The 13,649-nt window shown below is 37.5% G+C and overlaps 1 protein-coding gene across 3 annotated transcripts in view; it reads left to right on the top strand.

Annotated features, from left to right (window-relative positions):
• Window positions 1–13,649, top strand: part of TBC1D5 (TBC1 domain family member 5) — a 318,017-nt gene that overhangs the window by 252,151 nt on the left and 52,217 nt on the right. For all 3 annotated transcript variants that reach the window (XM_030969414.1, XM_030969420.1, XM_030969429.1), the window contains 2 exons: window positions 4,212–4,297; window positions 10,635–10,912. In XM_030969414.1, coding sequence (XP_030825274.1) covers window positions 4,212–4,297; window positions 10,635–10,912 — 364 coding nt within the window. The remainder of the gene's footprint in view (window positions 1–4,211; window positions 4,298–10,634; window positions 10,913–13,649) is intronic.

The following is a 13,649-nucleotide window of genomic DNA, read 5'->3' as shown; positions in this document are numbered from 1 at the left end:
GTGTTTGATTTTTTCCCCCTCGTTAATAAAACTAAAAAGGGAGAAAAGAAAATACCTCAACAAAGAAAAGTCTTATCAAGATTCCTTCACTTGCACCTGCATGTAAACTTTTAAACCTGCTGTGTATTCAGGGGGTGAGATACCAGGTGCATTGTAGAACAGCCTGTGACTTGTGTCACACACGAACATGCTTTGCTATATCCTGTCTGTTCCGTGGGTAACGTGATGCAATTTGTCTCCAGAGGCCAGGGAGGAAAAGGCCAGGGAAGAAAAGGGATTTATTTGAGAATTTGAGCATGTGGAGCAGGATCCTTAGCTGGTGGGAGCTGCTTTTCAGCAGTTTGTGCAGGTTTAGGGGATCGGCTGCATTCAGTGTGATTCTGGCCCCTGGCCTAGGAAAAGTGCAGCTGTGGGTATAACTTAGCTCAGCCCTGTGGCCCTGGAAGAGGATAAAGGCAAAGAGAAAGTCCCCAAGAACCTCCTGGCAGCCATGGGAATTGGAATGAGTTAGTGTGGCGGTGACTGAGAATAGACAGAAGGGCAGGGAGAGGACTTCAGCAGGCAAATGAGCCGGGACAGGGGGATCTTTTAGGCAAGGAAAGGCTCAGAAGCAGGAATGCCTCAGAGATACCTGAAACATTTTCAGGCTTTTTTCCCCTTTGGGCTGTGGCTAATACATTTTGAAGAGACAAAGTCCAAAATCGCATCAATTTCTATGTGTTTCTATATGTGAATTTCATACACTGTCCTTTTAAAAGCATAAATTGGCCATTTTCTAGCAGTTGAAATTATGTTCACTCTAAATAGACATTAAAATTAGAAGAATTAGAAATCTTATAAATCCAGCAGACTACTCCTACAAAATGGGTGTGGGAAAAGGGGGGAGGGGAGATGTTCTAGTATTGTATTTCTGCTCTCTCTTTCCTTACTAGGGGAAAACCATATATGTGTTAATCTGTACAGTGCCCTCAGCCCTCATACAATTTCTTGGAGGAACTCAACAAACTATACATTTGAAGGATTAATTTCACTGTCATTTTAATATTATCCTTTTAAGAAAAAAAATATTTTGTCCAAGTTAGTAACAAAATAATGTACACAACTTGAAAAAGAAAAGGAATAACTTTACTTATTTAAGTAATGAAAAATACAAATTGGATCTTTCTAAATTGCACTGTATTGGAAAAAACTGGTTGCTCTGAATATTTTAAACAGAGGTATGTTTTTTGTAAATAAATTTAGTCCTTAGTTCTGATACATAGGGTGTCATTTAGGGGACAGCTTAAATTGAATGCTTAGAGAAGGAGATTACTTTAAAATTCTTAAGGAACAAGCATCATAATTGTGTAGGTTTTCTGTTCTGCATTTTACATTTAATTTACCGAAATAGTTGAAAAGGATACAAAACTTGAAGGACAATCAGAGTGACATAAAGATCATAATCTTCAAAATAATGTATTTTTTACTGTCTGAATTTCAGTTTTCAGAAGTATTTAAATTTTCTGTGGTGGTACTTTACAGATACTTGTCTTGTTGTATCAGGTTGAATATTGAATATTGAAAATTTTTTAATATATTGAAAATACAAAATATTTTATTATTCAGTATAAAAAATATTGAAATTTTTTGAGAGGCTGTCTCAGTGATGCCACAAAAGTTGCAGTAGTAACCCTTGGCATTTACTGTATTGCATTTCTAATGTTTTTTCCAGAGAGAGCTTTTTTTACTGCATGTAATAGTACTTTAAACTGCTTCTTCCTTTGATACCTTTAAACCTCACAGGAATTTAAATAGGCTCTTGTGAAAGTAATGCTTGAGCCTCATTCATATGTTTGAGTTAGATGTTATTCCTATTAATGGCTTTAAGTGCTTAGATAGTAGATCAGCTTTTCATGTCTTCAATTGCTTGCCATTTCTGCATAAATATGTTTCAAGATACTGTTCCAAATGATCTTTTCCTCTTGGTTTGGTTTTGGGTTTTATTTAATTCAGAAGCAATGTATAATAATCTTTTTAATTCAGAAGCAATGTGTAATAATCTATTTTATTATTTCAAGGTACTGTTCCATATGATCTTTTCCTCTTGTTTTGGTTTTGGGTTTTTATTTAATTCAGAAGCAATGTGTATTAATCTTTTTTATTATTTATTAGGTGGTGAAAAAGAAATTTCAATGTTTTTGCTAACTATCAATATATACCAAGTTATTGGAAGCAAATTGCAAATCTGGCTAGCACCTGGTAACTTGTACTTTATAAAAAGCTGTCTTATGGCTTAGAAGTGGCTGTTATTTTAGCCATCTCTTACTCTTCAACCTTACCCTTCAAAATATGTAAAGAAAGAAGTTACTTAATTCATAGGAGAAAAGTTACACTGTTTGATTACTCAGACAGAAGTCTCAGAACCATCAGTTATGCTCATCGCGTCAGTTTGGATTTGATTATCATAGAAATGTATTGAATTACCAAACTAGAGCAATAGTAACTAAAGCTGATTCATTGTTATTGCTGTCAGTTGATGAGGACTGACTTTCAAGCTCTATGAATTGGTAGAGTTATTCAAACATTGTTTTTATAACAGGAGATGAAAAATGTAGAACAGCCATTACAGTGTGGGTGGTAGGATAGATGAGAATTTTTTTAATGCTTGTCTAATAGCTTTTAGTTGCTTCATTTTTTAATGAACATTACAAACATATATGTTTAAAATGTTTATTGTGTTTCCAAAGAAAGAATATGAGACATTTCATACAAGATTAAGTCTAACTGCAGGAAACAATCTGGAAATTCCCACCCTTAAATATGCTTCCAGAAATCATCCCAGCCTTTGGTATCTACCAATTCTATAAATTTTCTTCCCTCCTTTTATCCTCTTGCAACGTTTTGTTCTTTAAAATTCAAGTCCTGTATCCTCCTCCAGAAATAAGATTTTTCAAGGAGGGAGGGCTATCTGTAGGTATGTGGAAAATGAGAGGATAAGACTGTAGATACTCCAGTCTGTAATGAAATCTAAACAGCAAATATACCATGTGAAACTGAAACACCTGAAGACTGACTTGTCAAAAATATAATGTACTCTCACCTGTGAACAATGGTTTTGGAAAGGTCAATGCATGGTACACTAAAACTGTATTTACTACTAGCAGGACTTAAGAAGGCAGATCAGAGTATAAGGCAACAGCCAATAAATGCTTAAACCTTTGTAGCAAGTACTTAGAAAGTATTTAGATCTCTTTTATACAAATCTGATCACTATGCAGAAATTTTTACCACTTTACCATTTTCTCTTGCACTAGAAATTATTTAAGCCACTTCTCACTTATATATATATATGTTCTTTTTTTAAAGGGCCTCTCTGTACCGCTCTCTTATTTCGTTTCCATCTGCATGCAATTTTTTTTTACTTAAAAATATTTGCTTTTCCCTCCAAATAGTGTCCTTCAGGATGCAGGCAATCAATCACAATACTTTATGCATATACTGCAGTCTATGCTTAATGTTCAATGGATTCTTAGATCCCAAAAGGATGATTTCAGGACTACTGAAGGCAGCATATTCCATGAAAGAGTTTCATTGTGTCAGAAGTGGACAATAACAAGTGGATTCTAGTTTCAATATTAATTATATACACTTTATTCTAGGACAACAGTTGTTTATTCATGGCCTAGGTTTTCAGTAGGGTGAAATTTGGAGAGGAAAAATAGGCTCTGTGTGCCATCTAGTGGGATTGTTCAGGCTGTCTCACTAAAATTAATTTTTTGCTTAACAGAGATATTGCTAATGACATATTCAGTTCAAAATAATTGCTATAGTTTCTCCATACTATTACCATTTTCTTTAACAGCATAGCACTTTAGCTTAGAGGTGGTCAAATTCTATACCTGACCTGCAGGAAGAAATCATATCAGTATCTGTTCTTGTGAAAGAATTACTGATTTAATTAGGAATGTTACCGCTACAGCAAACAGACTCTTCCATGTGGAAGAGTACTGATTTCTGTGAGCATGGAATGGACTTACAGGTAGAATTGGGTTTGATGTTAAGTATTTTGAGTCTTCACTTTAATGTAAATGACGTTACTGCCTCGAAAAACCAAGGTCCCAGGAAAAGAAACTTGTTCTGTAAGTTTCTAATCCTCTTTAATGAACATATTTCTTTTCTCTGCTTAAAATCTCCCAGAAATTTACAATGAAGTACTTTTTTTTATTTTTTAGCGAAATCCAAGACCAGTGACTCACCAGTTCCAACAAAATTTAGATTATTACAAAGCACGTGGAGCAGACTTGATGAACAAAACCCGGTAAGCAATTTCTAAATATATGTTCATCAAACTAAGACCTTACGTTAAAAAAATGTTTCAGAAGTCATCTTTATACTAAACAGGAATTACATAAGCAGTATTAGAAGCGTTTATTTCAAATCTTTCCCTTGACTATTATTACATGAAAAAATTGAAGCTTTTACTTGTAGTGTTGCAGTCACTCGCTGGCATCATTTTAAGGGAGGCTGAGGACTCTATTACACAATGACATGTATCCTAAAAACAGGGTAAAACATTGCCAGTGTGACTTCTGTAGCTGAAGTAATTCTAATAACGCACCTAATTATAATCTGGAGTATCCATGTACCAGAAGCTAAGTGAAGTTGAATGAATGTAAATCCAGTTTGAAGTAATTTTTACAAAACTTTACCTCTCATCTTTTAGAAGTGGTTTGTATCAATAACGCCAAAATTCCTTGTCAAGGCCATATTATCTGAGTGGCCAGAAGGTGGGTGCCAGTGGCAGGTGACTGCTGGTGGCTGCAGGTCAGTCCAGCACAAGAGATAATGCTTCAATTGCCGTAGCCACAGGCAGTTTCTCGGGCTGCACGTGGCCCCAGCCACTCACTCTGCCTGCTGATTCATGGGAACTTGCTGGCTTTTGGACTTCTGCATCGCTGTCACATTCTGTTGAAATCAGCGACATTAAAAGCCAACTCAAATTAAACTGGTGTCATTTGAGAAGCTTTTAAAATGGGACAAAGAAGCAGAAATTAAAGCTAAGTAGAGTGACTAAAAAACCGTCTTTTTCTTTATAATTCAGGCTTTAAAGTTGAGAACAGGTGTCAAAAATTACTGCATTCTATTGCATTTTCTTAATGTTTTTACTTATTCTTTTGAAAAATTATCTGCAGTGTTGCCTAAACTAGAAAAATAAGTTGTCTGAAGTTTCAAAAAGAAAGATTTCAAGGATTTTGAAAAACCAAGTAAATCATAAAGCTCAATCAAGAATGACACCTGCCGGAAGCCTAAATTCCAAGAAGAAAAAATTGATTATATCTATGTAGGAATATAAATTAATTGCACACATAGACTACACACAAAATGAGATAGGAAGTTGTTTAGACTAATTCAGATAAAAGAAAATCTGGGATAAATTCATCTCAAGACAGGAAAGCTTAGAGTAGGTCAAATGTGGTAAAGCTGTATAAGACTGGACTAGGGAGAGAACTGGAAAATGGAACATTTGGAAATGTCTCTGCAGTGAGCAGAGATGGATTAAATCAAGTACTATGTCTATTTCATCTTTAATTCCACAGGCTCAGTGATATGTTTAAAATATCTTGACAAATCTCTACAATATATTGCTTATTTTATCACATATAAAACTTTTTAATCGGTCATATTCATCTATTTGTCTCTCATCTCTTGCAATGATTACTTACTGAAAAGAGAAATGCCTTTGAATAAGGCGTGCAAAACAAAACATTTCCATCTTAGCAGAAAACTGCAGAGATTGAATCATCTTCCTACTGCTAGTTTAAAAATACACCATTCACAGTCAAGGTCAATGATGCTTATTGTGATGAAACAAAATTGTTTGCTTCGTGGATGGAATTCATATCTCCTTGATACTCATATTTTTAAACTGATGCCTTACTTTTAAATGCATCTGCTGATAACTCTACAATGTAAATCAATCAGTATTTTTCTTGTAATTGTTGTGCATGTCTGGTACATATAGATGGCTAAAATGTAGATTGATCCGTGTTTGATGGATGTAATCATCCTTTGCATTAATATATCAGACATTTAAATGGTAAGAAGTACACATTGTTCTTATTTTACTGAACTTTTAATGTAAGTCCTCCAGAGATGTAGCACCTCACTATTGTTCATTTTCTGAAGCAGTCATTCAGAGAAATTGCACAGATTTTACTTCACAATACATTTTTTAAAACCACCTCTTGAAAAGCTATTTAGATAGCATGATTATTTACTTTTCATTAATGTATACGTGTTCTGAGCTGATCATTAGCAGTGTCAATTCATAGCACAGCCAAATCACACTACAGCTTATTAGGAGCTGTAATAACTATCCTTTCCAGATGTCATGTAGTTCTAAAACATTCTTGCATTTTACTGTTGGAAGCATTTCTAAAAATAATGTTTCAGACATAAAGGCTTGGCTATTGTTTATGTTTATTGTTCCTGTAAAATGAAGTTTTTTTCAAAAAGTGTCTTCCCAACCATCTGAAAAATGCAAATAAACTAATTTGTCCTAGTGTACATATATGTCAAAGAAGCAAATCAAACAGTGTAAAAGAAAAACTGACACCTTTTTTTTAAGCAAAATATAGCTGAAAAATAAAGAAACAAGAAAGAAACAATCTGCTGGACACAAATAGACAAGCCTCTGTATAAGCTTTGTTTCCTGCATCTGTGTACTATCACAATTCTGATGATATATGAAGCTCAAAGTGTCCAGTGGCTTTGTTGTGTGTCAGTGTAAATCACTTACTTTCAGCAAATTTTTTGTGCAAAGTCAAGGAGTTTTATTAGTGATTGCCAAGGTTCTAGATTTAGAGACAATGTAAACCTAGGACTCAGTGTGCAAACCATTATCTTCCTTCTAAGTTAATGTTTCAGGTGAGTGAGTGGTATGTATCACCCCAAACTCCATCTTCAGTGATTGTTTTCAGTAAATGGAAGGAAAAAATATACTAAAGTTTGGGTTCTGAATCTCAGCCATATTACTGATATGACCCCCAAAATTTGCAATGTAATGAGATTTGTTGCAACTGTTGATAACTGATTGAGATGCCATTCAATCTTGATCTCATCTGTTAGCAGGTTCCTATTTAAAAAAAACCAAAAGAGAAAACTCAGCCTACTACAGGCAGATTATTAAAAAGAAGCAATCCATTGAGTGTTGATTCATGTACCCAACTCCTTTTCTTGTCTGGCATAATTCACTAGAGCAGTAACTTCAGTTTGAAATGCCCCTGTATCTACCACAAAAATAACCAAATATTTTAAATGGCCCAAGGGAAAAGTTGTGTTGTGTTTGTACAAGTTGGACTGTTCCATTTCCCCTTTTTATGTAATGGTTCTGCCCTGGTTATCTCCTCCCTCCCTTGTGCTGCCAGTTATCCCAACTCCTCCCCAGCTGCCTTGGAGACTAATGTATCCTTTCTCAAATCCCTCCTCGGTGCCCTGTCCATCACTCGGCGCTTCCACCCTTCTCTCTAGAAACTTCCAGCTAGAGCATAGAGTGATTGGTTCAGGGGCCGGGGCCCCACCTTCAAGTTATTCCCATTGGTGTTCTCCCTAAGTCAATCTTTTGTATCCCACGCCCCTCTAAAACTCTATTCGCCAGAGGACCGACTCCTCCCCTGTCTCCCTCTCTCCTTATAAGCTGTTGCAACGTGCCTGACTTCCTCTTTGGCTGTTGGTTTCCGTGGGAGCCAATAAAGCTGGATTCACCACAGCTGGATAGCACTCTCTTTTTCTGCTGACTGTAGCCATAAGCCAAGCCACGTCCTACAACAAGGTAGCACTGCTGTGATAGCACAGCACGTTTGCCTTAGGTGCTGTCCCGAACCACGGAGATCAGGATAGTGCCCCCCTACTGCTACTGGTGCTGGATAGGTAGCCAGGATGTCCGAGAAGGACAATCCTTCTCCAGCTTGACCGCTTCAAAAAGTGATTATCAAATCTCCCTGGCTGTTCTCTGTGAGCCTTCACATATAAATCCACTCCATCCAGTGGCCATCCCTCACTCAGAACTGGTTAATCTAGTAAATCCAGGCTCTGGAGGGTCTGAGGGGACCAAAGTGTTGGTCTCCTCAAGGGGATGGCTCATGTCCTTTGATCTTCAGTGGGAGTGGTCTGGCATCGTTCCTAGCAAAAGAAGCCAATACAGGTCTTAAGGGGTTGGTCTGGGCAGGTTACCTCTTAGTGGCTGAAGTTGTTTAACAGCTTGGACTTAAGATATTTCTCAGGTGAAATCTCAACTTCAGCCTCATTAAGTACTTTTCACACTGCTGTTGTTGCTTCTCCCGCCTTTTCAGGGGGGTCTCCTCCAATTATTCTCGTTTCCAGAGGGACTGAGACTGCTCATTGCGCAACCTGAGCAATGGTGGGTGAATGTTCACACCCTTGCAGGAGGCTGTTTAAGGTATATTGCCCTCCCTTCCAAGCCGTGCCAGCTGAGCAGTGGTTAAAGGCACAGTATTGGCATTCAATTGCCTGAAGTAAACTGGAAACCACGACTCTGTTGGCTCCTTCACCACCCAGGCAGGACAGTTAGAAGGGGATTTTGAAACCAACCCATCAATGCTCAGTCACATAGGTGCTTATATTATGGCTATTGAGTTTGCAGTGGTGGTGTTGCAGCTGTTAGTGGAACCAAATCAGCTATAACTTCAGAAATTCCATTTTGTGCTGCAGCAAAGAGCCAGCACTGTGGTACAGCAGTAATCCTTGAATCACTCGCTGCAGGCACTGCATGGAGTGAGCACACAACTGTCTCTGGACTTCTTTTAGAGTCAGGTTCAGCAGAGTCAGGGTCAGGAGCTACCAAACATGCAAAAACTCTCCTCCTCCCCTTCAGTTGGGGGGTGCAAACGTGGCCTCAGTAAAGCACCTGAAGCCTTTACACATCGGTGATTGTTTCAGTCACTAACCATTAACACTTCAGTCTCACAGCTACTCAGTTTGCTTTTGAAACCATTTGGACCTCCTGCAACAGTATTTTATACAGTTCTGCATATGCTTTCCTCATAGTGACTTTGTCATTTGCTCTCAGATGACTGTGGAAGGACTTTTTGTAACACAAGCAGCAATCAATAAAAGTGGGAGGCACAGAAACATCCTGTATTTATTATCCAGCAGTCATTCTTTCCCAGCTTCCATAAACTGGGAAGCAACATTTGGTCCCAGTCTCTGTAGGACTGTTTCTTCTAAAACATTCTAGATGCCATCTTGCTTCATCACCAGTATATATGGCAGAAGCACGCCATACAGCTTGGGGCTGTATCCTGTGAGTGTGAGGCTCTCATACTTCCTTCTGATAGCTCTCCTTTTCTGTCTATTCTGAGTATCTATTCTGATTCTAAACAACTCAGCTGTTGTTATTTTCTGGATGTGTTCTATATGTGTATGCATGTTTGTATTGTGTATTCTAAAAAAAAAAAAAACATCTCTGGAGACCAATAGAGAAATTAGAGGAAGAGCAAAATCAAAATTACTCTTCCAGGTGTCTGCAGAAGTTATAAATTACCCGTATTAATTCATTTGTAGTTTATTTTTAGTTCAACTTCCCCAAAACATTGTAAAGCTATTTTTCCTCGGTACAATGATTGTGTTGGTTTTAATTACATTTATTCGTGTTTTTAAAGGACGGCTATTTATATCATGGAAGTACAGATCAGTAAAGTAAAACCTCAGGAGTGAAAAGGTCTTTGTGGTTGTGATATATTTCTGTGAAGGGTATTTCAAGCATTAATTATATAAGGCAGGGAATTATTGCATTAACAAATAGGAATGGCTATGCTAATCTGTGGGTTATGTGAACGCTTCCACTGGGAATTAAAAGGTTCTTTGCCTCTTTATTTTAGACAAATTAAATGGTTTGACAATTTCCTCATTCTTAATGTTGCATATAACTGAAGTGAATTAAATAGCCACTGTAGTTAAAAATAAAAAGTAACAATTATAAGGATTGTGATTCAGTATATGTGTTATACCCTGAAGCAGATCTTCAGCAAAATCACTTTGGAAATCAGAATTCCTGTTAAAAAGTCCTTTGCTTAAAATGATTGGGCTGGGCAGAAGGTGAACCCAGAGCAAGAGACATCTAGCTGTGCCAATCTAAGAGGACAGTCTAGTGTTAGCTTTGCTTGCTGAAAGAAATGTTTGAGGTTGACTCATTTTAAACATTGGAGAGAATTTAATCTAACAGAAATAAATGTTAAAGTAGCCCTCGGATAAGTGCAAAAATTCAATTTTATAAAGTTTTTGATTCGGTAGAGCCTGGATTGTTATTTGTCACTCTTCTTTTTTTCTTTTTTTTAATTTAGGAAGGCAAATTAAGAAAATTAAGAAAATTGGTACAAACTCACTTTGTTTGGAGTTAGTGTGCATTTTTCAGGGAGAAGGACCAAAAACAACTGTCCACTTCTGGTTGGGAAAAATTGATACCACACCCAGTCCCTGTGGTCTCTGTGTGTATTCCAGTGCAAGTGTAGTAAAACACCTTGGTAACATTCAAATCTTGGATTTTTATCTCCATGTTTTGAAGAACAATGCGTGTATGGCTGTGCCTGTCCAAATCATTGGCAATGATGCAATGATTTCTCCTCTTCTTTTCTCAGTGCCAGTGCTAAAGCTGCCCCTCTGAACATCAACAAAGTCTCCAACAGCTTACTGAATTTTGGCCGAAAGCTCATTGCTCCGGCCATGGCTTCGGGTGGGGCAGTGGGCACTCCTGCTGGCGGGAGCAGCTTCCCTCCCCCTTCAATGCCAAGCAGGAGCACAGTGGAAGCCCCTCAGCACCAGCAGCACCACCACCAGCAGCAGCACCACCACCACCACCAGTCACAGCAGCAGAGGATGATGAAGTCTGAAAGCATGCCAGTTCAGCTGGGCAAAGGTAAAGGGGAAATGTGTAACAGCACCTTGACTGAGGGAAGCTTTGTCATTCATCTTCAGGGCTGAAGTTCTTTCTTCTGTTGATTGTTATATCAGTGGGTACATATTTTGAGGAAACAGCAAAAAAAGTATTTTGTTAGTCAGGATGCTTATGCCAAGTACAACAGCACATCTGCAGTGCAATACAGAATTAGATGTTATCTCAAGAATGTACCAATACTGTAAGAAGTTTTGAACTTCTAAAAATATATGAACCAGAAACTGCATCAGACAGGACAACAAACTAATCATTACCATATGAAACATGAGCCAATTCATTTTTCAGATTTTTAGATGCAACCTTTTTTTAACTGAAAGACTAATTTCATACATGTTTTTCAGGTTACTGGCAAAAAATTGCATGCATAACAGTATTAGCTAAATACATAATAATAAGTGAAGGAAGTTAGAGGGTAATTCTTAATAAAGAAATTCTTATTCCCTTTAGAATGTGTGGAGCTTATTTAAGAAGTTATTTGAACCATAATATGAATTTGTCTTTTAATAATTTGTGATGACCCTCTGCACTTTATTTAGTAAACACTGCGTCTTTTTCTTTAAGCCTTTTCTTTTTTATTTCTGAGGACAGCTTATTCAAACAACAAACTCACAAGCTCAGCTTTGGTAGTTGTTTGCTATACCCTGACACGCTCAAGGTAGGTTACTGCTTTTCACCTCCAGCCAGGCCATGGCAGTATGTGCTTTTCAAGGAGTATATAGAGCAAAACAGTACCTGCTGCTTTTAGCAATTCATCCAGTGTCATGATTATGAGCTTGAGGGCTGGTGCTGGTTGCCCTGAACCTTGGCATAGGATTGCATCTTTTTTTTTTTTTTTCACCAGATTTGAAAGTGTAAAAGAAGGGAAATAACACTTCATAGCTGACGTTGGTGTTCTCTTTTGTTGCTGTGGCTCCCATATGGTCCAAAGGCCCTTTCATGATGCATGGCATTCCCAGCAGACACTGAGGGAGCCAAACTGAAAGATACAGCTGTTCTTTTGGAGCAGGCACATACAGCCACTTCTGTAAGGGTCACTGCAGCTGCTTGGCAAAATCCAGATATGCAGCTTCTCTCGGTTATAGGAGAATCTCAGAACTTGCTCCAGCAAGGGTTTGATAGTACAGAGGTGAAACTGAAGTGCAGTGAAACTTTGATACAAATCCTGTTCACAACAATGGAAGTAAAATTAGATGTAGAACAAAATTATTTACACTGTTTCAGAGAGACTTTTTCTTTGCTTTTTTAAGAGTTTTCCGTAGTTCTCTTATCACATTATTCTCTTTTCCCCTTTTGAGTTTAAAAGTGGTCCTTGGGTGGCTCTTTGCTTTCACCGCTTAATACAGTAAAAGCATACAATTTGAAAAAACTTCTGTAGGTCGTATTGGTCATAGCTTAATCTTGATGTGGCTGCTAAAGGATTGCCTGTTGTATGGGCCAGTTAATATATATCATCAGGAAATGCACCTGATACTTTCCATACAAGAATCAGAATAAAAAATTGTAGTTATGTTCGGTCATTGTCATGTACAAACTGTGCACATATTCCTTTATCAACAGGAATATGGAGATTTGGTAAAGTTATGAAGAATTTCTGATGTAGGGCACAAAGCATTTTCATAGTAAGTGGAAAAAACATACCGCAGCTTCCTCTTAGTGTATTCTGTCTATCCATATTTGGTACAGCCTTTGCAAGTAATTTAAGGGCAAAAAATGTAAATATACTATTTTTAATAGGTTCAGATGACAGAGTTTTGTTTCACATATTAGTGCCATTAGTCTGGAGCTTGTTGCTCCAGACCTGTACAGTTGTAAGTATTTTGCCTGTAATTGTATAGAAATTTCAAATGATGGCAGCTATGTTTGCAAGTGCCACACACAAAAGGAAATAGAAAGTATTTTAGGGGGTCCCCAGTGAATTCTCTCTGAAGTAAGTTTAAATGTTCAGCAAAAAAATCCCTATTTTCCTAAAAAGTCTTTCAAAGCTTACTGCAGTGACCTTTGTAAACAGCACAAGCTCCATCACGCCTTAAAAGCAAGAGTAAATCTTTTCTGTTCTGTGGAAGACAGTAACACCACCTCAAAAAAGAGCTGTACAGAAAATCCAGTGAGTGAGGGCACTCTCCATAGCTATGAGAAGCTGCCAGTACTTCTATCCCAGGCACTGAGATTCCGGATTTAAAATATATTCATACTCTCAGAAGCTCTCATTCCACTCTTGTTTGTGCTGAACTTTTTAGCTTCTACACTGGTTTTTTTTCCTAGCTCTGGATTCTGCTGTAGTTTTTTGAGTATCTAAAAACTATTTGGCAAGACTTCCAAATTACTAACTAGCTGTCACTAATTGTCTCCTGTTCTTGTTCTTCCCTGTGTGTTCAGCTCTCCTTAGCCTCCTGGAGCTTGGTTATTTAGCTGAGGTAGGCAGAGACATGGATTTAGGATTTAAATTGAAAGACATTTGCACTTCCAGCTGATGTAATACTCACAGATGTTCAGTTGGACAATAAAACAGACCAAAGTGCTGTAAATCTAACGAGCATCAAGCCATAAAATAAGTAATCAATTTTTTTCTTACTGGTCTTTTCAGGTTTGAATGCTGAAGTAGTGCTGATAATTTAAATTAATATGTAGAGATTTATAAGTTTGAAGAGATTAAATTAACTGGCTGATCTACTTTGTGAAGAAGTCCTTGGTAGCAAAA

The sequence above is a fragment of the Camarhynchus parvulus genome, chromosome 2 (assembly GCF_901933205.1).
Source record: "Camarhynchus parvulus chromosome 2, STF_HiC, whole genome shotgun sequence".
Classification (NCBI taxonomy): domain Eukaryota; kingdom Metazoa; phylum Chordata; class Aves; order Passeriformes; family Thraupidae; genus Camarhynchus; species Camarhynchus parvulus.
The sequence above is the reverse complement of the archived record's forward strand: the minus strand, read 5'-3'. Positions and strand labels throughout refer to the sequence as shown.